General features: G+C 56.0%; 1 protein-coding gene across 1 annotated transcript; it reads right to left on the bottom strand.

Moving 5' to 3' along the window:
• Window positions 1–8,069: 8,069 nt before the first annotated feature.
• Window positions 8,070–21,130, bottom strand: SYNM (synemin). The gene is made up of 5 exons (XM_049783922.1): window positions 20,301–21,130; window positions 18,593–18,717; window positions 12,217–12,287; window positions 9,789–11,782; window positions 8,070–8,941 (listed from the first exon to the last, which is right to left on the bottom strand). The coding sequence occupies exons 1-5, from the start codon at window positions 21,111–21,113 to the stop codon at window positions 8,636–8,638; spliced, it is 3,309 nt and encodes a 1,102-aa protein (XP_049639879.1). The 5' UTR covers window positions 21,114–21,130; the 3' UTR covers window positions 8,070–8,635.
• Window positions 21,131–23,727: the final 2,597 nt, after the last annotated feature.

Consider the following 23,727-nt stretch of genomic DNA (forward strand, 5'->3'; position numbering starts at 1 on the left):
CCATATGGTTCCCCGAGCCTGCCAGGAGGAACCCCTGAGCACTGCCGGGTGGGACCCAAAAAACAAACAACGAAAAAAGAATCACTCCGGGTGGGGCTCAGGGGGCACTGTATGGTGTTGGGGGTTAGGTCAGCTGATCAGGTCAGCAAGGCAAGTGCCTTTCCCACTGTGTGACCCCAGAGTCCCCGGTTTTTGTTTGTTTGTTTGTTTGGGGGTTACATCCGGCAGCATTCAGGGGTTATTCCTGGCTCTGTGCTCAGAAATCACTCCTGGCAGGCCTAGGGGATGCCAAGGATCTAATCTAGATCTGTCCCGGGCGGCCGTATGTAAGGTAAAAGCCCTACCGCTGAGCTATTGCTCCAGCCCCCAGAGTCCCCATTTTTAAGGAAGCAGGAGAAACGCCGTCTTCCTGGAGAAACTCTCTTGGGCTCACTTAAGCCCAGACACTCCAGGCTGTGGTGCCTCCTGTGCCTGGCAGAGCACACAAGCCGAGCGGGGCCAGGCCTGGCCGCTGGGCCGCTGGGAGCTGGTCTGTCTCCCTGGGCTATTTCCGTCCGTGCCAGGCCTGTCTTCCATCTCCCTCTGGCTCCCGTCTCTCCGCCTGGCTAGTGTCTTCCAAAAAGGGACAAGAGAGCTCCGAGCTCTGCCCGTCTCCAACTTAGGATTCCGAGCTCTGAGAATCTATTAATACCAGAGAGAGAAGAGTCTTGACTTGACTTGACTTGGGGGGCGGGGGGGGGGCTCACTCAGGCTCGCTCTGAGATCACATCACCTGACCAGGAACCTCTCCCCAGACACCCCCTGGTTTGAGTTCTCTTTTTTACCTTTTTTTCTTTTTTCCTTTTTTTTTTTTTTTTTTTTTTTTTTTTTTTTTTTTTTTTTGGTTTTTGGGTCACACCTGGCAGTGCTCAGGGGTTATTCCTGGCTCCAGGCTCAGAAATTGCTCCTGGCAGGCACAGGGGACCATATGGGGCGCCGGGATTCGAACCGATGACCTCCTGCATGAAAGGCAAACGCCTTACCTCCATGCTATCTCTCCGGCCCCCTTTCCTTTTTTTTTATGGGCCACACACGGAGATGCTCAGGGGTCACTCCTGGCTCTGCGCTCAGAAATCGCTCCTGGCTTGGGGGACCATATAGGACACTGGGGATCGAACCAAGGTTCCTCTTGGGTCAGCCACGTGCAAGGCAAACGCCCTACTGCTGTGCTATCGCTCCAGCCCCTACTTTGGGTTCTTGGTCTCGGGCCAGGCCTTGGGGTGAGGGGAACATGCTCAGCGATCACTCCGGGGGGGGGGGGCTCTGGGGAGCACATATGGTGCCGGGGATCAAGTCTGGGTTGGTCGTGTGCTAAGCACCGTCCAGCATCTCTCCAGTCCTTTAGCAACCCCCTTCTTTGTGTGTGTGTGTGTTTTGTTTTTGTTTTTGTTTTGTGCCACACCCAGTGATGCTCAGGGGTTACTCCTGGCTCTGCACTCAGTGGGGCCATATGGAATGCTGGGGATTGAACCTGGGTCAGTCCCCGGTCGTCTGCATGCAAGGCAGTGCCCTACCACTGTGCTATGGCTCCGGCCTGACTCTCCCTTCTTGTCACTCACCCTTTACCCTCCCTCCCCCCGGAAACACCAGCCTGTAGATCAGAGGATGTGGTTGAAGAACTGGCCCGAGAGGCTTGAAGCCCAACAAAGCTCGATTCTCTCTGTCTGCTCATGGCGCCTTCCCAGGGAGAAGCAGCGTAAATGATTAGAAGAGGGCTGGAGAGATCGCTCCAGTGATGTGTTCCAGAAAGTTTTGGAAAGAAACCGGGAAGGGGGCACCTGTGCTATTCCCATAAGTGGGCACAAGGCTGATCGTGCGTCAGCTCCCTGAGGAGGCCTCAGGCAGACAAGTCTGAGCATCCTCTGCTTGTATCGGCAACGACCATCTCCCTGCCCCTTTCCTTACCCTCCTTCCCTCCCTCGCTCCTCTCTTTCTTTTTTCCTTCCCTCCCTTCTTCCTTCCATTTTTACTTGTTTTTTCTTTTTTTCCTTCTTGGTTTTGGGCCACACCTGGCAGTACTCAGGGTTTCCTCCTGGCTCTGCGATCAGAAATTGCTCTTGGCAGGTTCGAGGGATCCTATGAGATGCTAAGAATTGAACCCGAGTCCATCCCAGGTCAGCCGTGTGCAAGACAAACGCCCTACCGCTGTGCTATCACTCCAGCCCCCATTCCTTTCATTTTTGAGCCTACGCCCAGAGGTGCTCAGGGCTTTCTCCTGGATCTGCATTCAGGGTGACTCCTCCTAGCAGTGCTCAGGGACATATAAGGTCCCAGGGATCAAACTTGGGTTAGCCATGTGCTAGTCAAGTGCCCTCCCCGCTGCACCTGGTGAGCCTGAGCACCCCTGGAGGCCTGCCTGGCAGTGGGGCACTGTCCCTGCACACACGCAGCCAGATGGATCCGTGTTGCTTGGCCACCGGCATTTTGGGTCCGTCTCGGGGAAGCTGCCCCCTGAAAGGAGGCCTCCTTGGTGGAGAGACAGGTCGGCGGCACCTTTCTGAGCTCAGAGGCCTCGGTGAACGTCCTCAGTCCCAGACCCCTAAACAGAGCAGGTGCTGTGTTCAGGATGAGCTGACAAGCATTGATGCCATCTCCATGTCCTCCCCTTACGACAGGCCAGAACACTGCAGTCTCAGTTTCCCAGAGTCAGCCGTGGTGGGCTGACTCGTCCCAGCCAGAGCAGCGCCCCCAAAGCCCTCTCGGGTTTATCTATTTATTTTTATTATTTTTTGTTTGTTTTTTTGGGCCACACCTGGTAGCGCTCATAGGTTACTCCTGACTCTGCGCTCAGAAATCACTCCTGGCAGGCTTGGGGGATCACAGGGGATGCCGGGAATCGAACCGGGTCCGTCCTATGTTGGTCGCATGCAAGGCAAATGCCCTACCGCTGTGCTATCTCTCCAGCCCCCCCATTGGGTTTAGCTAAGCCCGATGCAAGCTACTGAGAGGACAGGGAAGCACTTGCCTTGCATGGGGGACTCCTGTTTCATCCCTGGCCCCTCACCGGATTTCCCAAATCCTGCTGGGTGTGGCCCCCAAACATGAAAACCCCAGAGCATGAAGGAAGAACAGGCCCCTGGACCATGCACAGGATGAATGACTGATCCAGCTTGGCCCAGTTCAGCCCGTGTGCAGTGCCTGCTGTTTTCACGGGGTGACCCACCATCTCCCCTCAGAAGGCAGCTCCTTGCTCCAGCACCAGGAGCGAGACAAAACCCTGTGGCTGCTGCAGTTCCCTTTCCTCTAACCAGGGGAGAACAGCAATCCAGAACATTCTCCCTTGGTTCCGAGCCCTACCAGACCTCCAGGTTAAGTCATATATATATATATTTGGTTTGTGGGCCACACCCAGTGGCGCTCAGGGGTTACTCCTGGCTATCTGCTCAGAAATAGCCCCTGGCAGGCACGGGGGACCATATGGGACACTGGGATTCGAACCAACCACCTTAGGTTCTGGATCGGCTGCTTGCAAGGCAAACGCCGCTGTGCTATCTCTCCGGGCCCATTAACTCATATTTTAATTTTTGGTTTTCGGGTCACAACCGGCAGCACTCAGGGGTTCCTCCTGACTCTGTGCTCAGGAATTACTCCTGGCAGACTGGGGACCCTATGGAATGCCAAGGCTCAGACCTGGTCAGCTGCATGCAAGGACGCCTCCCCACTAGCTCCAGCCCCTCATGCTTTTCCTCACAAGACACGCTTCACCCCTGATTTCCTGGTCCCTTTGGTCCTCGGTGATGCTCAGGGTTTACTCCTGACTCTGCACTTAGGGATCATTCTGGTGAGGCTCCAGGGGCCATCTGGGGTGCTGGGAGGGTCAGACGGAGTCAGCTGAGTGCAAGGGCAGTGTCTTCACCCCTATTATCTCTCTGGCCCGATCAAAACAGCTTAGAGATCCTTGTCACTTTCCTCCCATAAAAGGCCCCACACTTGATTTGTGGGGCCGGAGCAAAAGTACAGCGGCAAAGGCCTTACATCTGGCTGGCCCGGGTTCCCCAAACTTGCCAGGAGCAATTTCTGAGTACAGAGCCAGGAGTAAATCCTGAGCACAACAGGGTGTGGCTCAAAAATCAAGCAAATGAAAAGGCTTTATTAGGTGTCTTTGAAAAGATCACTCTGGGGCTGATAGTACAGTGGGGAGACCAGGTTTTGGTCCCCGGCATCCCATACGGTCTGCTGAGCACCACCAGGACTGATTCCTGAGCACAGAGCCAGTAGTGAGCTCTGAGCATCGCCAGATGTGGCCCCAAAGAGACAGAATTGTTCCCCAGCTCCTTAGGAGCTGATGGGGGAGGGGTGAACGAGTCCGCATGAGGGAAACAGCTGGGGTCCTCACCTGTGGGGTTTGTTCTTTCTGTCCCTCTGACCTTCCCTGACCCCACACCTACCACTTGCCCTGCAGTGACCACAGTTGCAGACAGTGCTGTTCCAAGCAGGGACAAGAGAATTCATCATGCAGGAGTCTGAGAGTGTCCTGAGCAGGTGCATTGTGGGTCCCTGCATGCCCCAAGTGGGGCCCAGGGCTTACTCCTGGCTCTGTGCTCAGGGGACCCTATGGGATGCCAGGGATCAAACCTTGGTTAGCCACATGCAAGGCAAACGCCCTCCCCACTGTGCTATTGCTCTGGCCTCAAGGGGGAGAAATCCTGACCTGCTACTGTGGCTCATTCTTGGAGAAGAATGTCCTGGAATCAAAGAAACTCAAAACATTTGGGGTGGGGGTGGCGCGATAGCACAGCGGTAGGGCATTTGTCTTGCAGGCAACCGAGCCAGGATGGACCCAAGGTCTATTCCCAGCATCCAATAGGGTCTCCCGAGCATGCCAGGAGCGATTTCTGAGTGCAGAGCCAGGAGGAACCCCTGAGCACCACAGGGGGTGACCCGAAAACCAAAAAAAAAAAAAAAAGTCTAAGTTCTTTGACACTGTTTCCTCACACCCTACACTACACTACGCCCTGCCTCAGGAATAAGTGAAGTGGGACTCCTGGAGAGTCACCTGTAAAGGGAAATCGGGGGGCCCCCCTGTGAGGGGTAAGAAGGTGGTGAGCAGGGTCCAGGCGAGCCATTCTCTGTCCCCACAGCCTCCCTGTGCTGTTCCAGCTCCTGAGAAACAGATATGACAGGTACACGAACCCCAGGGGACCTCCACACCCTGGTCTTCTCGCTCCTGGGCTGTGTGTGGCCCAGTGTTCTCGACATCAGATATGTGTGATTAGGGGGTCCCTCTCCTGGGTGCTCAGGAGCGACCCTTGATGGGTCCTGGGAGTCAAGTTCAGCGCTGGGGCAGGAGCCCCAGTGGGCTGTATGCTAGACCAGTGCTTGAGCTCCTTTCTTTCGAGTCCCAACTCGAACCCTTTCCACCTTGGCATCTGGGTAGAAGGCATCAGCTCTGGGCTCCTGCCCTGTGGAACAAAAAGTTCTAAATTTTGTTGTTGCTGTTGTTGTTTGCTTGCTTTGGAGCCACAGTGAGAAGCACTCAGGAGTTATTCCTGGTTCTGCACTCAGAAATCACTCCTGGCAGGCTCGAGGGACCCTATGGGATGCCGGGGATCGAACCTGGGTTCGTCCCAGGTCAGCTGCATGCAAGGCAAATGCTCTACCACTATGCTTTCTCCTGGCCCATGAAGTTCTGATCTGCCTGAGGAATTGGAGAGCTGGAAACTTGTCATGAATTCCCCTGTGAAAACCTACATGGCTTCCAGGGCTGTCTGAACAGTCACCGCACACACGCTCCCCTACAGAAACACGCTGATTCTCTCTGAAGACAAGTCTTGGTTGTATTCACGATTTTATTATTGGTTCACATTCCCGTGGCATTCCTTATTCGCAGGCCCCGCTGTCGGACAACACCCCCAACTGGGCGTGAGCAAAGCAGTGAAGGGGAACATTCCACCACACGGTTCTGTCTAAACAAGGAAAGAGTGAGTGCTGGCTGTGCCCTCGCCCCCTCCAGCCACCGAACTGTTTTCTGTGGTCTCCAGAGAGGCCAGGTTTACAGTTATATATGGAGCTTGTCCAAGGGCTCAAGAATCGTGGCAGAATCAGGGGCTCAGGCCAGTGAGACCAGCTGAGGGGGGTCACAGGCCCACCCAAATATCCATAGTCACCAGACACACGGTGGGCGAGGAACTTCCCAGAGGTGACTCCAGGGAGGACATGGGAACAAGGACCCACAATGGTCAGGGGCCCAGGTCCAGCGGGGGGTACAGACACTTGGTGTAGCTATGCAGTGGCATAAAGATTGCCAACGAGTGAGGAGGTTGAGCCAAGTCCCCAGTGACACACGAAGGAACTCTGTCCTGGGTAGTATGTGGACCAGGAAGGGGCCTGACACGAGCCCCCGAAGATGCTCAGTTTAGTGCCCCCCAGATGCTGAGGCCATCCCTGTGTGTTGGAGGAGGCCTTTGGATTGGTCCTCATAGTGCCTTTCTAACAAGATGTTTCTCCATTGGTTCCTTTGGTTGTCCTGTTAAAAAGATGTTTCCCCATTGCCTCCTCATCTGGCTTTTTCCCTCCCCTAGGGGGTGGGCTTTGTTTATCCCAATCAAGGCCACCTGGAGGGGAAGGTGCCATCTTGGTTCATGGTTCCACATGGTGGGGTGACTGGCTTGTGGGTGAACAGCTTGGGGTGTGAGTCTCTGGCCTGGCCTGCTCTTCCTTCCCAATCGTGTGTGGATTATTTTCCGAGTCGAAGTTGCTGCCAGGCCTGCGTCTCTTGCCCTACCTGGATTTGGGTGACGGGTATCCCTCTCCCTCTCTGGGGATTGTGGAACGCACAACCCACAATTCAACATCTGTATGCACTGTCCCTACAAACACCATCTCTGCTTTCCTTGCTCATTGATTAGTGCTCCCCGAACTCTCAGGGTCACCACCCCCAGAGTATGACTGACTGTCGAGTGCACCTAGGGTTCTCTCATAGGGGACCCCCGATGTCCGGCTGAATGCCCAGTGCACACCGAACTCTCTCAGGGGCCCCATGTCTGGCTAACCCAGTGCTCGCTCTCTCAACAAACCTGCTTCGTTCTCTCTCACCTATCCCATCTCATTCTCTCCTGGTAAATTCTTTTCCACCCTCAGACCGAGACCCCAGGTTTCAAACACCTCTTCTCCCAATTGGAGCCAATTCTCACTCAAGAACTACCTCTGTGAGCCCCCTTCCTGCTATGCCCCAAAAAGGCCTCAGTCTTTGTTTTCAAAGCAGGGACTGACCAGCTTGGACAGCAACAGCCAATTCACTGGGCAGATAAAAACTTCGTTATTGTGCCGAAGCCATGGCACAGCATGGAGGGTGTTTGCCTTACAAGTGACGAACTTGAATTCAATCCCCGGCATCCAAAATGGTCTCCCGAGCCTGCCAGGAGTGCTCCCCCCAAAAGGTTTATTCTTATGTTTTGGTATTAGAGGCCCACCCTGCTGTGCCCAGGGCTTCTGGCTCTGAGCTCGGCAGTCACTCCCGGTGGGCTTGGGGATCTGATGCCTTCACCCCTCTAGCTTATGTCTCTGGCCCTTTAGCACATGCTCTGGTCACCTCCTTCCCTCATGCCCCATCCAGGAAGTGTCTCCGCTTCATCCCCTGGGTCCCTCACAGTGTTTTCTAGAACCTGCCAGCACGGGGCAGGCCCGTCCTTTGCGAGCTGGCACCAGATGGGTTGTGCCCTCCATGGAAGGCTGTTTAAGAGCCTGAGTGTATATTCATGTCCAAGCAAACCTTGGTTCCTAAGTCACTTTTTTTTTGCTTTTTGGGCCACACCCAGTGATGCTCAGGGGTTACTCCTGGCTATGCACTCAGAAGTCGCTCCTGGCTTGGGGGACCATATGGGACGCCGGGGGGTCGAACGGAGATCCGTCCTGGATCAGCTATGTGCAAGTCAAATGCCCTACTGCTGTGCTATCACTCCGGCCCCCAAATCACCATTTTTTTTTTTTTTTTGGTTTTTGGGTCACACCTGGCGGTGCTCAGGGGTTACTTTTGGCTCTCGCTCAGAAATCGCCCCTGGCAGGCACATATGGGATGTCGGGATTCAAACCACCGACCTTCTGCATGCAAGGCAAACGCCTTACCTCCATGCTATCTCTCCGGCCCCCAAATCACCAATTTTTTTTAAATAAAAAAATAAACCCTAAGACTAAATATTTGGTTTACTTCTCTCATTCCCTGACTGTGGGATGAGAGAAACGGGTGCTTGTCCCATGGCTCCCAGTAACTATTTTCTGCAGTCACATGCAAACTATAACTTCCTTGAATGTGACACTTTCCTCCGTGACATGAAAGGCAGCTGAGCACAGAGTTCACGCGTGTCACATCCGCACGCACGAGGCTTGGCCATGGGTGGGTGCAAACAAGCGAAAAAGCAGCCCTAGAAATGGAGAGAGAAACCCAGCCCCAAACGGGGGACGCTGAAGGTCTCTGAAGAGAAGTCTCCCTCCCGTTCTTTTAAGGCATGAAGGAACATGGGGGGGGGCTTAACAGATTGCAAAGCAAACTCCCCCTAGAAGGACCTTCGCAAAAAGGCGGGGCCGCCTCCCCAATGACTCGGGGTGTGTGTCCCCAGACAGACCGGAGCTCAGATAGTCACGGTGCAATCTTTCTCCTTTAAAACCAGTGTCCTCCCTCCTCTTCCTCCTCCTCCTCCTCCTGCTTATCTAAGTACAAGAACGCAACTTTCTTCATCTCCTGAACTTCATCTCCCTGTCCCTCTTTCCCCTGCAGCTCCACCGATTTAGTCAGCACCTTGCCCAGCTCCCCCGGGGACTGGGGGGACCCCCTGACAGCTGCCCCTTCCGGCCCCCCACCAGTGTCTCTCCAGGTCCCGGGCACCTCCACCGTCACGGTCGCAGGGAAGGAGGTGCTTGTCCGCAGTCTCTGAGCCCCAGCTGTGTCTCTGCTCCTCAAGTCTACCTGGAAAGGACACACAGACCCTCTTTGGAGTGCTGCCCCCCAATTCTGAGATTTTTTTCCTTCCACCCCCAGCTACAACTAACCAGCTAGGACACTCGTTCTAGCAGAACCAGGCCACAAGGGTTGGTTGCCAGGGTCCCCCCACACCCCATCTGGATGTTGGGTTTGGGCTCCACACCAGATCACTCCCTGGACCTCGATTTTCCAACCACTTGTATCTCGGGGTTGGGATGTATCTGCTCTAGAAGCTGAGGCTTCAGATGATTTGGAGGCCACGCCTGGCAGTGCTCAGGGGTTACTCCCAGCTCTGCTCTCAGGAATCACTCCTGGCAGGCTCATGGCCCATATGAGATGCCAGGGATTGAACTCGGGTCAGCCACATGTAAAGCAAGTGTCCTCCCCATTACCTTATGTCTCTGGCCTCCCTACTGAACCCCAATTCTGTTTTTTTTTTTTTTTTTTTGGTTTTTGGGCCACACCTGGCGGTGCTCAGGGGTTACTCCTGGCTGTCTGCTCAGAAATCGCTCCTGGCAGGCACGGGGGACCCTATGGGACACAGGGATTCGAACCAACCACCTACCCACCTTTCTGGGTTCAGATCCCTCCTGCTCTAGGCCTCTCAACTTCTAATCCAAAAGGGGGAGTTGGAAGTGGCTTTGCTCCTGGTGAATGAAAGAGCTGTACAAAGCCTAGGTCCCACTGACTTTTGGGGTACAGGACCCTAAAACCCAGCTTCCCTTTTGGTAGAAACTTGGTGGGGAGACTGGCCAGGCTGCCTGCTGATCTGGGGAGCCAACCCTAAACAAGGGGTACTGCACCTGAGCTTCACACTGGCCCACCCACTCACCTGCAGAGCCCCAGGGCTGGACTCAGTTCTCCAGACTCCGGCAGGGCCAATCTCAATGCGCCTCACGGCTGGTCCCTCCTCTTCCTGGATGCGTGGCCAGCTGGGTGCCTTCGCAGTGGCCGGCTCTGTGGACGCCCTGTATAGCTCCTGCGTGGCCCAGCGCTTGAACAGAGCCCCCCCGGCCGGAGGGGCGTCCCCGGCCTCAGTGTCCTCGGGGCTGCCGGGCTCCGGGCTCCGCTGTCTGGCCAGACTCTCTCGGACCGCAGCCTGCACCACCCGCTCCAACTCTCCTTCCTCATCCCGGCTCAGCGTCTCCAGGTCCACCTCGTGGGCATCCAGCGTGCGAGACAGGTTGACCTCGGCCACAAAGGTGGTGGCCTCTCTGCTCACGGGCTGGACTCTGTGCACGTCCACGGACACGCTCCCCAGCTCGCCCCGGGCTTGGCTGGCATGGGACGACAGCTCTCTCTTCATGCCTTCTGAGAAGTTCCCTCCTAGCTGCTCCTGCACCTCCTCGAGCCGGGATGTGTGGATGTCGGACCTGACTCTGAATTTCTCCCCCGGGATGGGGTCAGCCACTCGGAACTGGCTGCTTCCAGAATGTTCCTTCCGGGGGCCAGAACCTAGGCCAGCCTCAGCTCCTGCATCATCCTTCTTCCCTCGCTGGCCCAGTCCCTGCTCATCCTTCCAGGGGGAGTAGCCATCGGGGCTCTCGTCGTCGTCTGGCGTGGACACGAAGTAGTGGAATTCCTGTACCCACTCCCCAACCTGCCCTTTCTCCCCGGGGAGACTCTGCTGCTGCTTCTGTTCCCACAACAGGCCTCCCGCCTCATCCCCAGACCCTGGGGTTGAGACCTCGGCCTCGTCCACCTGATCCTGGGCAGCGCCGGCCTCTGTGTCTTCAGGGGCCTCGCTGAAGCCCCCCGACTCCTCCACGATCTGCACATCGACCACCCGGGCCCGGCCCTGCAGGCCGCGCTGTACCAGGTCCCCAATGAGCCGCTGGGCCGAGGGGCCCGTCAGCTCCACCTCCAGCGCGTCCCTGCTCAGAAGCGAGTCCAGGCTGGTCTCGTCGGCCACGTCCACCTCCTCGGTCAGCTTGGACTCGACCACAATCTCCGTGTGGGCTGGCCCGGTGCCTGTGCGCTCTTCCCGGCCCACGTAGGTGACTTTGGTGTCGGGGACGGTGCGTGCGGAGGACCCGGGCTCGGGGCTGCGGGCAAACTGCTCCAGGATCCCCGTCACGATGTGCTCGGCCAGGGCCTTAGTGGTGGGGTCACCTCCCACCGGAGACCCCGCAGAAAAGCCTAGCCCGGACCCTCTCTCCTCCCTGCCGTCTGCCGCTGCAGGCCCAGGTTCAACTGCCGACTTCATCAGGAGCTTCTGGGCAGTGCTCTTGGGGGCCTGCTCCTGGCTGCCGATGGGCACCTCCCTTTCTGCTTCGCTCCTCTGCCTCCAGGGCTCCCGCCCCATGGCCATCTGCAGCCGTCCACACTCCCGCTCGCGCGCTGCCTTGTCCAGCTTGGTCAGTTCCTCCCACCGCAGGTTCCGCTCCTCCGAGGCCCTCTCCTTCGACTCAAACACCTTTTCTTCTCGAACCTTCCACTCGGACTCCCCAGGGCCCTGGGTTTCCACTTTCCTTTCCAGGAGGATGACCCTGTCTTTGACTGGCTCTCGGGCCCCACCTGTCTCCCGGGCTAACTCTGGGGGGACTCCTGGTCTCCGGGGCGAGGTTTCCTGCAGAGCCACTGAGTGGCTCCGGAGCTCCTGGGCTGGAGGGAAGGGCCACAGGTTGGTCTCAACCCCAGGTTTTCTGTAAGCATCTGTGGGGGCACCAAAAGAGCTCAGGAGGCCCCACCTGGCCCGGGGCACCGTGTCAGCTGGCCAGTGCGGGGTTGAACTCATCCGAGGGGCCTTCGGCCTGGACAGGAAGCTCCGCTCGCTCTCCTGCAGCCTCATGGCCGAGCTGGGTTTGTAGATGGGCTTGCGGAACTCTGTGGAGAAAAGGGGCATCAGAACTGGGCTTCCTTGGAGCTAGAGAGACAGCATAGCGGTAGGGAGTTTGCCTCGCATGCGGCTGACCTGGGAGGGACCAGTTCTATTTCCGGCATCCCGTGTGGTCCCCCAGCCTGCCAGGGGTGATTTCTGAGTGCAGAGCCAGGAGTAAACCCTGAGCACCGCTGGGTGTGGGCCAGAACCTGATCAGCCAATCAATCAATAAATAAATGAATAAAGTTAAAAACGAAAAACAAAAAACAAGAGGTGTCCTTCCTCCCTACTCACCAGGCGGTTTCTTTGGCTTCCCCTGAGCTGCCGATGGGACCCAAGTGTGTGACCAGCCTTTAGGAACCCCGAGCCCGTTTTCCTGAGGACAGATGTTTCCCTCTGGCCCCACAGACCCCCGAGCTGCCTGTTCCTTGGTCCTTACCTAGTGGCAAGCTTTCCAGGCGCTCGGTCAGGACCAGCAGGTCAGTGTTGTTTTCTCCTTCCAGCAAAGCTCTGCGGGGGGAAAAATGAGTTTGGGAAAGGGCTGGTGAGGACCAGAGAAGTGCTCTGGTGGCTGACCTTTCGGCACTTGGGAGAATGTAAGCCTCAGAGACAGCCCTTCCTAGCTCCAGCGCAGGGACAGGGGAGGAAAGATGGACAGGCAGCACGGCACTCATCCCGAGCTAGGTTCTAGAAATTTCTAGAACTCACACTCATTCCTCCCCCGGGCTTTTTTTTTTTTTTTTTTCTGAAACCTACAGGGAAAACTGGGGCATAATAGGTACACAGAACAATGACGAGGGTTGGCAGGTTTAGAGACTGGGTTCTGTGGGGACTTGCTGAGATGGAAAACAGGCAGGATGTGTGTGTGTGTGTGGGGGGGTATCTTAGAGGCAGGGCCCAGGTCTGGTCTGTGCACAAAAGGGAGAGGCTCAGCCCCACCACACGCACGCACACTCGCTGTAAGGTGAAGCCCTCCCTAACCTCTTCCTTAGATATGTGTTGTGTATGAAAACATTTCCGTAAGATTATTCTTTGCCTGTTGTCCCACCTTGCCCTCCAGGTGGGGGCGCTGTTGAGAGCCGAATAAATACTTTGGAAGCGAGGAGTTTAGGGTCTTTTGCCAGAGGTGGCTGGCTGGCTTCAGGTGTGTTTTGGAGCTAGTAGCAGGCTGACGAAGAACTCTCTTCGCCCAACCTTTTACTCCTTAACCCTCCTTCCTGTCTATGTGGATTATTCGCTGCAGATAAATATTACCAAGATTTCACCTCACAAGGGGTCAAGGGGATGGGAATCCATTTCTCACTCTGGGAGCTCTTTTCGGATACGCAAACAATCAACAAAGGAATAAACGGGACCCCACAAATGGGACAACAGATATGTAAAAGCCCACTTGGATTACAGGACCTTCCCCACCCTGGTGGAGTTGGTTATTGGAGACTAAAGAAAGAGCAAATCTGGCTGTTTTGAGGGGGCAGAGAGAGCACATGGCAGAGAGAAGCCATGAGGAAAAAAGCAGGCTGACTCCAATGAATATCTTTCCTCAGTGGCTTGGAATTGTTTCTCCACTGCTACCCTGCTTCATCAGATCCGTCTGACCAAGGGGTTAGAAACACAGTATGTGGGGTGATCTCACCATTCGTGAAAAATGTTTTGTTTTTAATTTGTATTTGGCCACACCTGGGGTTCCTCCTGGCCCTATGTTCAGAACTTGGTCCTGGCAGGCTCGGAGGACCATGTGGGATGTCAGGGATTGAAATCTGGTCTATTCCTGGTCAGTCACGTGCAAGGCAAACACCCTACTGCTGTGCTATCGCTCTGGCCCCATTTGTGGCTATTTTCATTTTACACCCCACCACACAGCTGAGGTGGCCCCAGAAAAAATTAGTTTTGTTTTATTTGAGGTCCACACCCTACAGTGCTCAGAGCTTACTCCTGCACTCAGGTCTCACTCCTGGTGGGACTTGAGGGACCATACGTGGTGTTGCAAACTGAAGCCAGGTCAGTTGCATGCCAAGCGAGTGACTTGGCCACGGTCCTATCTGTCCAGCCTCCCAAAATCGACTTCCTGAAGAACTGGCAATGAGGACAGAGAGAGAAAGCTCAGAGGGTATAGCAAAGGTCTACCTAACCTTCAGGAGCGAGTCCTAAGCACAAAGTCAGCAATAAATAAATTCACCTTCTAAATAAATAATAGAAGGGCCAGGGATGCTGTTTGCCTTGCATATGGCTGACTCAGGTCTGATCTCCAGCATTCCAGAAGGTTCCCCGAGCCCACCAGGCGTAATTCCTGGGCATAAAGCCAGGAGTAACCTAATGGACATATCATTAGGAAGGGGCTTCCTGGAAGCTCTAGAAATTTCTATCCAGGGATGCTCTGTGAGTGGGGCTAAGAAGACACCATCCTCCAAGCATGAAGCCCCTTGGAGACCTGTGAGCTGTCCTGGGGTCCAGAGTTGGGGGGCAGGTCACACCTTCTCTACTCCCAAGACCCCAGAAGCAGAAAGGCAGCCCAGGTAGGTGGGAGTGTCTGCTCATGGGTACACAGGGATGTCTGCTTGTGGCTACTTGGGGGTGTCCGCTCATGGGGTACACAGGTGTTTACTCCTGGGGTGCAGGGGGATGTCTGCTCGGCTGCAGATGGGGTGTGGGGAGGCCAGAGTGGCCAGAAACAGGATATCAGCCTGGGCCCATCCTCATGACCAAGCATTTTCCCAGCCAGGACAAAAATAGTTGCACTGCAACTATTATCCAGTGCCTAGATAATTTAGGGCAGTGTGTGTGTGTGTGTGTGTGTGTGTGTGTGTGTGTGTGTGTGTTTGTATTTGTATCTGGGGGGACTTTGGGAGCACTTAATGCAGTATGTGGGGAGTGGGGGAAGATAAGAGGTCAGTAGACCCCGGAGAGATAGCACAGTGGCGTTTGCCTTGCAAGCAGCCAATCCAGGACCAAAGGTGGTTGGTTCGAATCCCACTGTCCCATATGGTCCCCTGTGCCTGCCAGGAGCTATTTCTGAGCAGACAGCCAGGAGTAACCCCTGAGCAATGCCGGGTGTGGCCCAAAACAAAAAACAAAAACAAAAACAAAAAACAAACAAAAAAAAAGAGGTCAGTAGACTCAGTCTCCACTCCCCATGGTACAAGTTCTGGATCAGAGCGCCCCCAATTCCTTTATTTTTTAAAATTTTGGGCCACACCCAGTGGCTTTCAGAAATCACTCCTGGCAAGTTTGGGGAACCATTTGGGATGTCGGGGATCAAATTTGGGTTGGCCACATGCAAGGCAAGCACCCTACCCTCTCTGCTATCGCTCCAGCCCACACCCCCAAATTCTTGAGTTTTGAGGGGGAAGGACCCCCCTCTTTGATGGGGAGCTTCCCACCAGCACATGGAGAGTCCCAGACCTGGAATTCATCTCAGAACAGAGTTCAGGGCTTCTTTCTGGAAAATTCAAACCACACCAATGAGGGCATTAGGGTAGTTCTCCTGGAGGTTAGTGTGGCTGGGCTGGGGGCAACAAGAAACAGGACAAGCCACTACTAGGGTTTTTTACAGCACCTCAAACTCTATCCTGACCAAGTTGTCATGAGGTCCCCACAGAAGGGACCCCAAACTCCACAGGACATGGATATGAGCATAGAGTGACAGGGGGGTAGGGGGAGGCAGGGGAGAAGGGGCTGGAGTGACACCATAGTGAGGAGTGCTTATCATGCACGCAGCCTAGCTGGGCTTGATCCCCAATAGCCCAGGAGGTCCTTCGAGCCTGCCAGGTGTCATCCCTGGTCACAGACCCAGAAGTAAACCCTGAGCACTGTGGGGTATGACCCCCAAACAAACTCAGAAACAAAGGAAAAGGTAGAGGGAGTAACCCCTGGGCATGGAGCCAGAGACAGCCGCTGAGCATGCCAGCATGGTCCTCCCAAAGGAAAACACCAGCAACCAAGCATTTCTGGGAGCCCTAGAACCGTGCCCATTTGCCGGCACTGATGGCAACTAAGGCAAACCATGGACTCATCCTCAGCTCTGGTCCCTTGTCTCAGATTTTTCATTTTGCACTTGGCCCTCTTAGATAAATCTTCCTACTTTTTTTTTGGAGGGAGGGTCACACCTGGTGGTGTTCAGGGGTTATTCCTGGCTCAGAAATAGCTCCTGGCGGGCACCAGGGACCAGATGGGATGCCGGGTTTCAAACCACTGTCCTTTCGCATGCAAGGCAAAAGCCCTACCTCCATGCTATCTCTCTGGCCTCAAATCTCCCACTTTTTAATCATGACTCGTATTTTATTTTATTTTTTGGGTTTGGGTCACACCCAGCAGCGCTCAAGGGTTACTCCTGATTCTGCCCTCAGAAGTTGCTCCTGGCAGGTTCGGGGGACCATATGGAATGCCAGGATCTGAATCACTGTCCCTCCTGACTTGGCTGTATGCAAGGCAAACGCCCTACCGCTATGTTATCTTTCCTGCCCCCTCTTCCTACATTTTTTTGGTTTTGTTTTGGTTTTTGAGTCACACCCGGCAGCGCTCAGAGGTTACTCCTGGCTCTATGCTCAGAAATCGCTCCTGGCAGGCTCGGAGGACCATATGGGTTGGCAGGATTCGAACCAACAGCCTTCTGGGTGCAAGGCAAAACCTTACCTCCATGCTATCTCTCCGGCCCCACCTCTTCCTACTTTTTAATTATGATTTTTATGTTTTAACTTTTATTTGTTCAGCGAGCGGTTCGGGCAACACCCGGTGATGCTCAGGGCTGACTCCCAGCAGTACTCATGTGGGACGTAGGATGCGAGACTGAACTTGGCTTAACCAAAGGTAAGGCCAGCGCCCTCCCTGCTGTGCTGGCGCTTGGCCCCTGGGACCAATTTGGACTCTGCAAGGCGTCCCCGAAAGAGCTGATGACTCAGTTCTGGGGAGAAGGCCAGGGATGCTCCCCAACTGGACTTGGGAAAAGCCAACAACAGCAGAGGGGAAACCCATTCCGGGTCACGCCCGCCCCCAGGTGCCCTTGAACAGGGAGGCCCTGAACCCTCATTGCTTGTGATGGGACCAGCATCAGGGCCAGGCAGGAGGATGCAACCCAAGGGTCTAGATCCGACTGTGCTTGAAAGACTCTCTCCGCTGTGCTCAGGAAGCACGCAATACTGAGGGTTGAACTTGAGCCTCTGGCAAAGTCAGTGTTCCAGCTGTTTGACCAGTTCCTGACAAGGACTGAACAGAGAAAGCGAGGAATTAAAGTTCTGGCCAGAGAGGCAGTAGCCGGGAGGGAATCAATTTGTCTTGCACACAGCTAACGTGGGCTCAAACCGCAGCATCGTATATGGTTCCCCCAGAACTAGTCCCTGAGCACAGAGTGAACCCTAAGCACTGCCAGGCATGGTCCAAAAACCAAACCAAAAAGAACTGTTAAAAATCACAAATGGGGGGGCGGCTGGAGAGAGAGCACAGTGGTGGGGCACCTGCCTTGCACCCGACTCACCCAGGACAGACCTCAGTTTGATTCCCAGCATCCCATATGGTCCCCCAAGCCAGGAGCGATTTCTGAGTGCATAGCTAGAAGTAACCCCTGAGCATCACTGAGTGTGGTCCAAAAAATAAAAACAAAAAACAAAAGCACAAATGGGGGGGCCGTAGATATAATACCTGGGGAGGGTGCTTGCTCTGCACGGGGTGGACTGAGGTTCCATTCTCAACTCCATGCACCTGAGCCCTGCCAGGTGTAACCCTGAGCTCAGAACCAGGACTCAGCCCCCAGCACTGCCAGGTGTAGCCAAAAAAAAACAAAAAACAAAAAACAAAAACAAAAACAAAAGGAAAGGTGTAACTCCACCCTGGATTTAGGTGTAGCTACCTGAAACCCACCCATTTCTGGGAGGGGTCTTGGGAACCAGATATTATGTGTGACCTTACCTGCAAGACCCCGTCCATTCCTGGGAGGGGTCTTGGAAAAGGTAGATAAGCCTTTGAGCCAGGGGATTAGGGGTTTTCTGCCCTGCTGGGCTCTCTGGCTTTTGGGTCTTTGCCCATTTGGTCTTTGACCAGCATGGAGGTCAAAGGAAGATGGCTGAAAGGAGTTAAGATGCAGGGCTAGCGAAGAATGGCTGAATGCTTATAAGGTTATGATAGAGGCCACACGTGTGGTGGACAGGGCATGAATAAAGCCGATACTTCCTGAAGCCTGTCTCTGGATGAGTCTGATTCCGCCGTTCACCTAAACCTGGGGCCCGCCAACTGCATGGGGATTGCGGAGCCACGTGGCCTAGGGTGGCAGAGAAAGATCCATCCATCCTTCACTATCCACCACCATCTTTAATTAATTAATGCTACAGAAAGGAAAGGAAATAAAGTAAGTCCCTGGTTTAGGAAGCACAAAATGAGTGTCAGAATCAGAACTCGAAGATTGGGGGTGCATCTGAAGGTTGGGGTGAATCAGAAGGGCGGGGACCTGCAGCAGGAGAACATTCCTGATACCCAGGAGCAAAGCACTGGGGAGGGCATTTGGATTAGCATAGACTCAGAATCCTGGAGGATGGACACAAGGCAAGTGCCCCAACTCTGCTGATGCCAGGCCAGCGTGGTCCGGCCGATGTGGACGGAGCTAGGGGAGCCCTGCAGGGCCAAGTCCTGCTCCTCCCTCTCTAGTGCTCCCCTCCGACCAGCTGTGTGAACACATGGCGGCTCTCAGACGGTGTCCAGGGCGAGGGTGCCTGGCTGAGCCGTGCCTTCCTGGGGAGGGAGGGGGACACTCGTCCCTCTGCCTGCCTCGGCCCTGTGGGGTCTCGGCACAGCCCATGGCCGGGCTGCTGGGCCTTTGCCCGCGTCCTTACCTGTACGTGGCCACTTCCAGGCTGAGGCCTGTCTTCACCTGCACCAGTTCTTGGCAGTCCCGCAGTCGCTCAGCCATAGCCATGGTCAGGGCCGCCTTCTCCTCCTCCAGGCAGGCAATGGCTCTCTAGAGGGCACACGGAGGGGCATCAGCAGGACTGCAGGTGGGCGGGGAGGAGGTGGCAGAGGGTGCCAGAGGCCGGCGAGGCTCAGCAGTGGCCTCTGGAGGCCTCGCTCCATCCCTTGATTCTGTTTCGCTTGGGGACCACACCTAGCGGTGCTCAGGGCTCACTCCTGGCTCTGTACTCAGGAATCACTCCAGATGGTGCCCAGGGAACTCTAAGGGCTGCTGGGGATCAGACCTGGTCTCAGAGGAGGATTGAACCCGCTGCCCTACCGCTCCTGGCCTTCTAGTTGCACCCCCCCTTATCTTCACTAATGCATGAAACTATCCATCAGGAACCTTCTATTTTTTGTTTGTTTTTTTTGGCCACACCCGGTGACGCTCAGGGGTTACTCCTGGCTATGCGCTCAGAAATTGCTCCTGGCTTGGGGGACCATATAGGACGCTGGGGGGTTGAACCACCGTCTATCCTAGGCTACCGCCGGCAAAGCAGACGCCTTACCACTCCACGCCACCACTCCGGCCCCCATCAGGAACATTCTAGTCAAAACCATAAAAGGTTTCTTTTAAATCTTCCTGAAATGGGGCCCAGAGAGATAGAACAGCAGTAGGGCATTTGCCTTACATGTGGCCAACCTGGGAGGGACCCCAGAGGGGTTTGATTCCCCGCATCCCATATGGTCCCTCAGTCTGCCAGGGGTGATTTCTGAGTGCAGAGTCAGGAGTAACCCTTGAGTGCCACTGGGTGTGGCCCCAAAACCAATTAATCAATCAATAAAGTTAAAAAAAATCTTCCTGAAATGATACGATCAGGCCTTTCTGCTGGGCTCCCAAGACTCTGGGCCCTTTTCCAAAGCTGCCCGCCCTGGGTAGGGCCAGGGCCATTCCGGGACTGGACTGGATGCCCAGATCAGAACCTAGCCGGTGCCAGCCACCCTCGGCCCTCGAAAACAGCAACTGTCCCCATTTCTCCGGTTTGGGGTGGCCTCCAGCGGCCCTGTGGGCTTGCAGCCAACTCGGAGATGTGGCGTCAGTGTTTCTGAGGAAGGACTTTCCTGCTGCTCCCTAGAACAAACCCAGCCAGCCCGGAAACCGTTTCTCATCCCAGCAAACAAAACAAAAGCTGGCTTGGGGCCTGGCTTTCTGTGTATTTGTTCTTGTTTTAGGATTTGTTTTTTGTTTGTTTGGGGGGGTGGAAGGCCACACCCAGAGGTGCTCAGGGCTTACTGAGATTGGGTGGGTAGGTGGTGGGCTTACTTACTCCTTGCGGGTATCAGGGGAGCCCTATGTGGTGTTGGAGATCTGGGGGTCAGCGCATAAAGCAAGCCAAGGGCCTGAGTTATCCCCTTGGGCGCCCTCAACCCCTTTGAGGGGCTGCCCTCCAGCCCTTCCCCAGCGCCTTTCCTGGAACAAGGTCCATGTGAGGAGGGAGAGACAGACCAAGACTTGGTTCCCAGCTTGGACAGCCCAGAAGGCCCCAAACTGACAAAAAGTCACGAGAAACGGGACCCCTAACGGAGGGACACTGGGGAGGGAGGGAATCCCTGGGGTGGGGGAGATGGGACGGCCCCACGAGGGTCACACACCTGTCCCTCCTGGGCCTGCAGCTCGAAGGCCTCGTGCATCCTCCGCAGCTCATCCTCCAGCCGCACCTGCAGCCCCTCCAGCTCCATCACCTCCTGCCGCAGCGCCTGGGCCTCCCGCGCGCCCCGCCGCGCCTCCTCCTCCGCCTGCCGCCGGCTCTCCTGGTCCCGGCGCAGCGCCTCGCTCAGCTCCCAAACCTGCCCCTCGTACAGCCGCACCGTCTCGTCCCAGGCCTCGGCCACCAGCTGCGCGCACCCGGCCTGCACCTCTTGGAGAGGCGACGCGCACGGAGCGGCGGCGGCGGCGGAGCGCACTTGGAGAGGTCGGGCGGCGCCCGCCTCGGCGCGCGCCCGCAGCTCCCGCATCTGGTGCTCGTGGGAAGCGGCCAGGTGACCCCGCTCGGCCTCCAGGCGGCCCAGCAGGGCCTCGAGGGCGGCGCGCTCGGCCAGCGCGTCCGCCAGCTCCCGCCGCTGCGCGCCCAGCTCGGCGTCCAGGCGGCCGCGGGCGGCGCGCGTCTCCCCGCTCAGCTCCCGCAGCTCCTCCAGCTCCCGCCGCAGCACCCCGCACTCGCTCTCCGCGCGCACCGTGGCCTGGCCCAGCTCGTCCAGCCGCCGCCGCAGCCCGCGCGCCTCCTGCGCGCACCGCGAGCCCCGCGCGCCCTCTCCAAGCGCCTTCGTGCCCAGGCGCACCGCGGCCTCCAGGCGCCGGTTCTCGCGCTCCAGCTCGCCCACCCGCCGCACGTAGCCCCGCAGGCGCTCGTTGAGGGCCCGCAGCTCGGCCTGCTCGGCCGCCGGGCTCAGCCACTGCGCGATCATCTTGGCTCCTCCGTGCGCAACGCGTGGCGCGCCCGCTAGCCGCCTGCCCGCTCGGTGCCCGCCGTGGAGACCCGCGCACTGCGGCTTGGCCCTGGGCGGACGCGGCTCTTGGCCCCCAGGGGAGACGGGCGGGCGGGTCCCAGGCTCCAGCCAACCCCCGAGCGCCCCGCCCGCCCTGGCTGTGCGCCCCGGACCCAGCCCTAGCCGACCCGACCCGACCGGACCGCGCGTGCCACCCCGCGGCCTGGAGCGGGACGGAGGTGGTGCCACCGGCCTCCCCCGCACCCGCACGCACACGCATATCCGGACGGACGGGTCGCCGCTTTGCCAACCTTCTCCAGGGGTGCCCCTGGCGCATTCACGCAGGTTTTGGGGCACGCGTTGGCTGGGAGGAGCGCCTGAGCTTGACTTTGGATAGAAAAGCGCGCGCTCCTTGGTAGCGTTTCGGGCACACGAAAGGATTTTTTCTTGCGGGTTGGAGGGGGTAGTTAGGATGGAGACCCTGCGGTGCCCTCTTCTGACACGCCCAGGCACTGGATGCTGTTTTCACTGCGTCTTCCTTCCTTCCTTCCTTCCTTCCTTCCTTCCTTCCTTCCTTCCTTCCTTCCTTCCTTCCTTCCTTCCTTCCTTCCTTCCTTCCTTCCTTCCTTCCACCCTCCTTCCTTCCCTCCTTCCACCCTCCCTCCTTCCCTCCCTCTTTTCTTCCTTCCACCCTCCCTCCTTCCTTCCTTCCTCTTCCTTTTCCTTCCCCTTCCTTCCATCTTTCCATCTTTCCTTCCTTCCTTCTTTCCTCCTCCCTTCCTTCCTTCCTTCCTTCCTTCCCTCCCTCCCTCCCTCCCTCCCTCCTTCCTTCCCTCCTTCCTTCCTTTCTTCCTTCCTTCCTTCCTTCCTTCCACCCTCCTTCCTTCCCTCCTTCCACCCTCCCTCCTTCCCTCCCTCTTTTCTTCCTTCCACCCTCCCTCCTTCCTTCCTTCCTCTTCCTTTTCCTTCCCCTTCCTTCCATCTTTCCATCTTTCCTTCCTTCCTTCTTTCCTCCTCCCTTCGTTCCTTCCTTCCTTCCTTCCTTCCTTCCTTCCATCCTTCTTTCCATCTTTCCTTCCTTCCTTCCTTCCTTCCTTCCTTCCTTCCTTCTCTTCGTGAATCTTTCGGGTTCATGGCTGTTTGCTTTGGGGCCACACCCGGTAAGTGGACAGCCCCTTTGCTAGAAGTTCTGGGGCAAGGCCACCCCTGAAGCCATTTAGGCGGAAGGCAGAGAGGTGGGGGCTGCCTGGCTCTCCGCCTTTTATAGTCTCCTGGCTGGGCAGAGTATGGGGTGCCAGGGGGTGCTGAGGCTCCTCCTAGCAGACCGCTTTGCCACTCGGGCTCTGGAGGTTCCCTTCGGGGCTGGGCCAACCCAGGTTCCATCCTGGCACCTTATATGGTCCCAGAGTCCCACAGGAGTGATTCCTGAGTGTAGAGCCAGAGGCTGGCTCTGAGCACCACGGGGAGGGGCCCCAAAACAGAATAGGACATTCTTCCTGTTAATATACCAAAGCTTTCTCACCTCTGTGCTCCAGGCACAGCTGCCCCAACTTGGGAAAGTTTGGGAGCCCCTGAAACTCAGCAGGGGAAGGAAGTTGTTCATTGTGGTCCTGCTTCGTCCTCCAAAAGGTGAGGCTTAGGAAAATGGACTCACTTAAGAAGACACGGACCCAGGGGACAGAGCAATAGCATGGCAGTAGGGCATTTGCCTGGCATGACACCGACCCAAGATGGACCTGGGTTCAATTTCCAGCACCCCATAGAGTCCCCCCGAATTATCCAGGAGGGACTTCTGAGCACAGAGCCAGGAGGAACCCCTGAGCACTGCTGGTGTGGCCTCAAAACAAAAGCAAAAGCAAAAACAAAACAAAACAAGAAACCTACAGTGTCTTCTTTATTAATTTTTATTCTATAAAATCTTTATTTGAGGGGCCGGAGAGATAGCATGGAGGTAAGGTATTTGCCTTTCATGCAGAAGGTCATCGGTTCGAATCCCGGCATCCCATATGGTCCCCCATGCCTGCCAGGAGCGCTATTTCTGAGCATGGAGCCAGGAGTAACTCCTGAGCACTGCCGGGTATGAACCAAAAACCACACACACAAAAAAAATCTTTATTTGAGCACCAGGATCACAAGCACAATTGTAGTTGGGGTTCAGTTATAAACAGAACACAGTGTCTTCGACAGGGTTCTAAATGCCTAAGAATGAATGGTACTTCAGAAATGCACTAGACTGGGGTTGGAGTAATAACACAGTGGGAAGGCATTTGCCCTGCACTCAGCCAACCTAGGAAAAACCTGGGTTCGATCTCTGACTTCCCATATGAACACTCCGAGCCTGCCAGGAGCAATTTCTGAGCACAGAGCCAGGAGGACCCCTCAGTGCTGTCGACTGTGGCCCCAAAACAAACAAATAAAAAAAAACACAGCCCCCCCACTTGGTTTAGAAGTTGGAGCCCCTAGGGTGGCTCTGAGCATAGGATAAGAAGCTTTGTTTTAAAAACAAAAACAAAAACAAAAAAGGGCCCGGAGAGATAGCACAGCGGCGTTTGCCTTGCAAGCAGCCGACCCAGGACCAAAGGTGGTCGGTTCG

Source organism: Suncus etruscus, chromosome 11, assembly GCF_024139225.1.
Source record: "Suncus etruscus isolate mSunEtr1 chromosome 11, mSunEtr1.pri.cur, whole genome shotgun sequence".
Classification (NCBI taxonomy): Eukaryota; Metazoa; Chordata; class Mammalia; order Eulipotyphla; family Soricidae; genus Suncus; species Suncus etruscus.

What these genes read in the sequence shown, in the direction of transcription:
- SYNM (XM_049783922.1), bottom strand. Translation starts at nt 21,113, where the DNA reads ATGATCGCGCAGTGGCTGAGCCCGGCGGCCGAGCAGGCCGAGCTGCGG. An exon ending in TGCAGGCCCAGGAGGGACAG is followed by an intron (nt 18,718 to 20,300) that starts GTGTGTGACCCT and finishes TGTGCCCTCTAG; the next exon opens with AGAGCCATTGCCTGCCTGGA. An exon ending in CTGGAAGTGGCCACGTACAG is followed by an intron (nt 12,288 to 18,592) that starts GTAAGGACGCGG and finishes TTCCCCCCGCAG; the next exon opens with AGCTTTGCTGGAAGGAGAAA.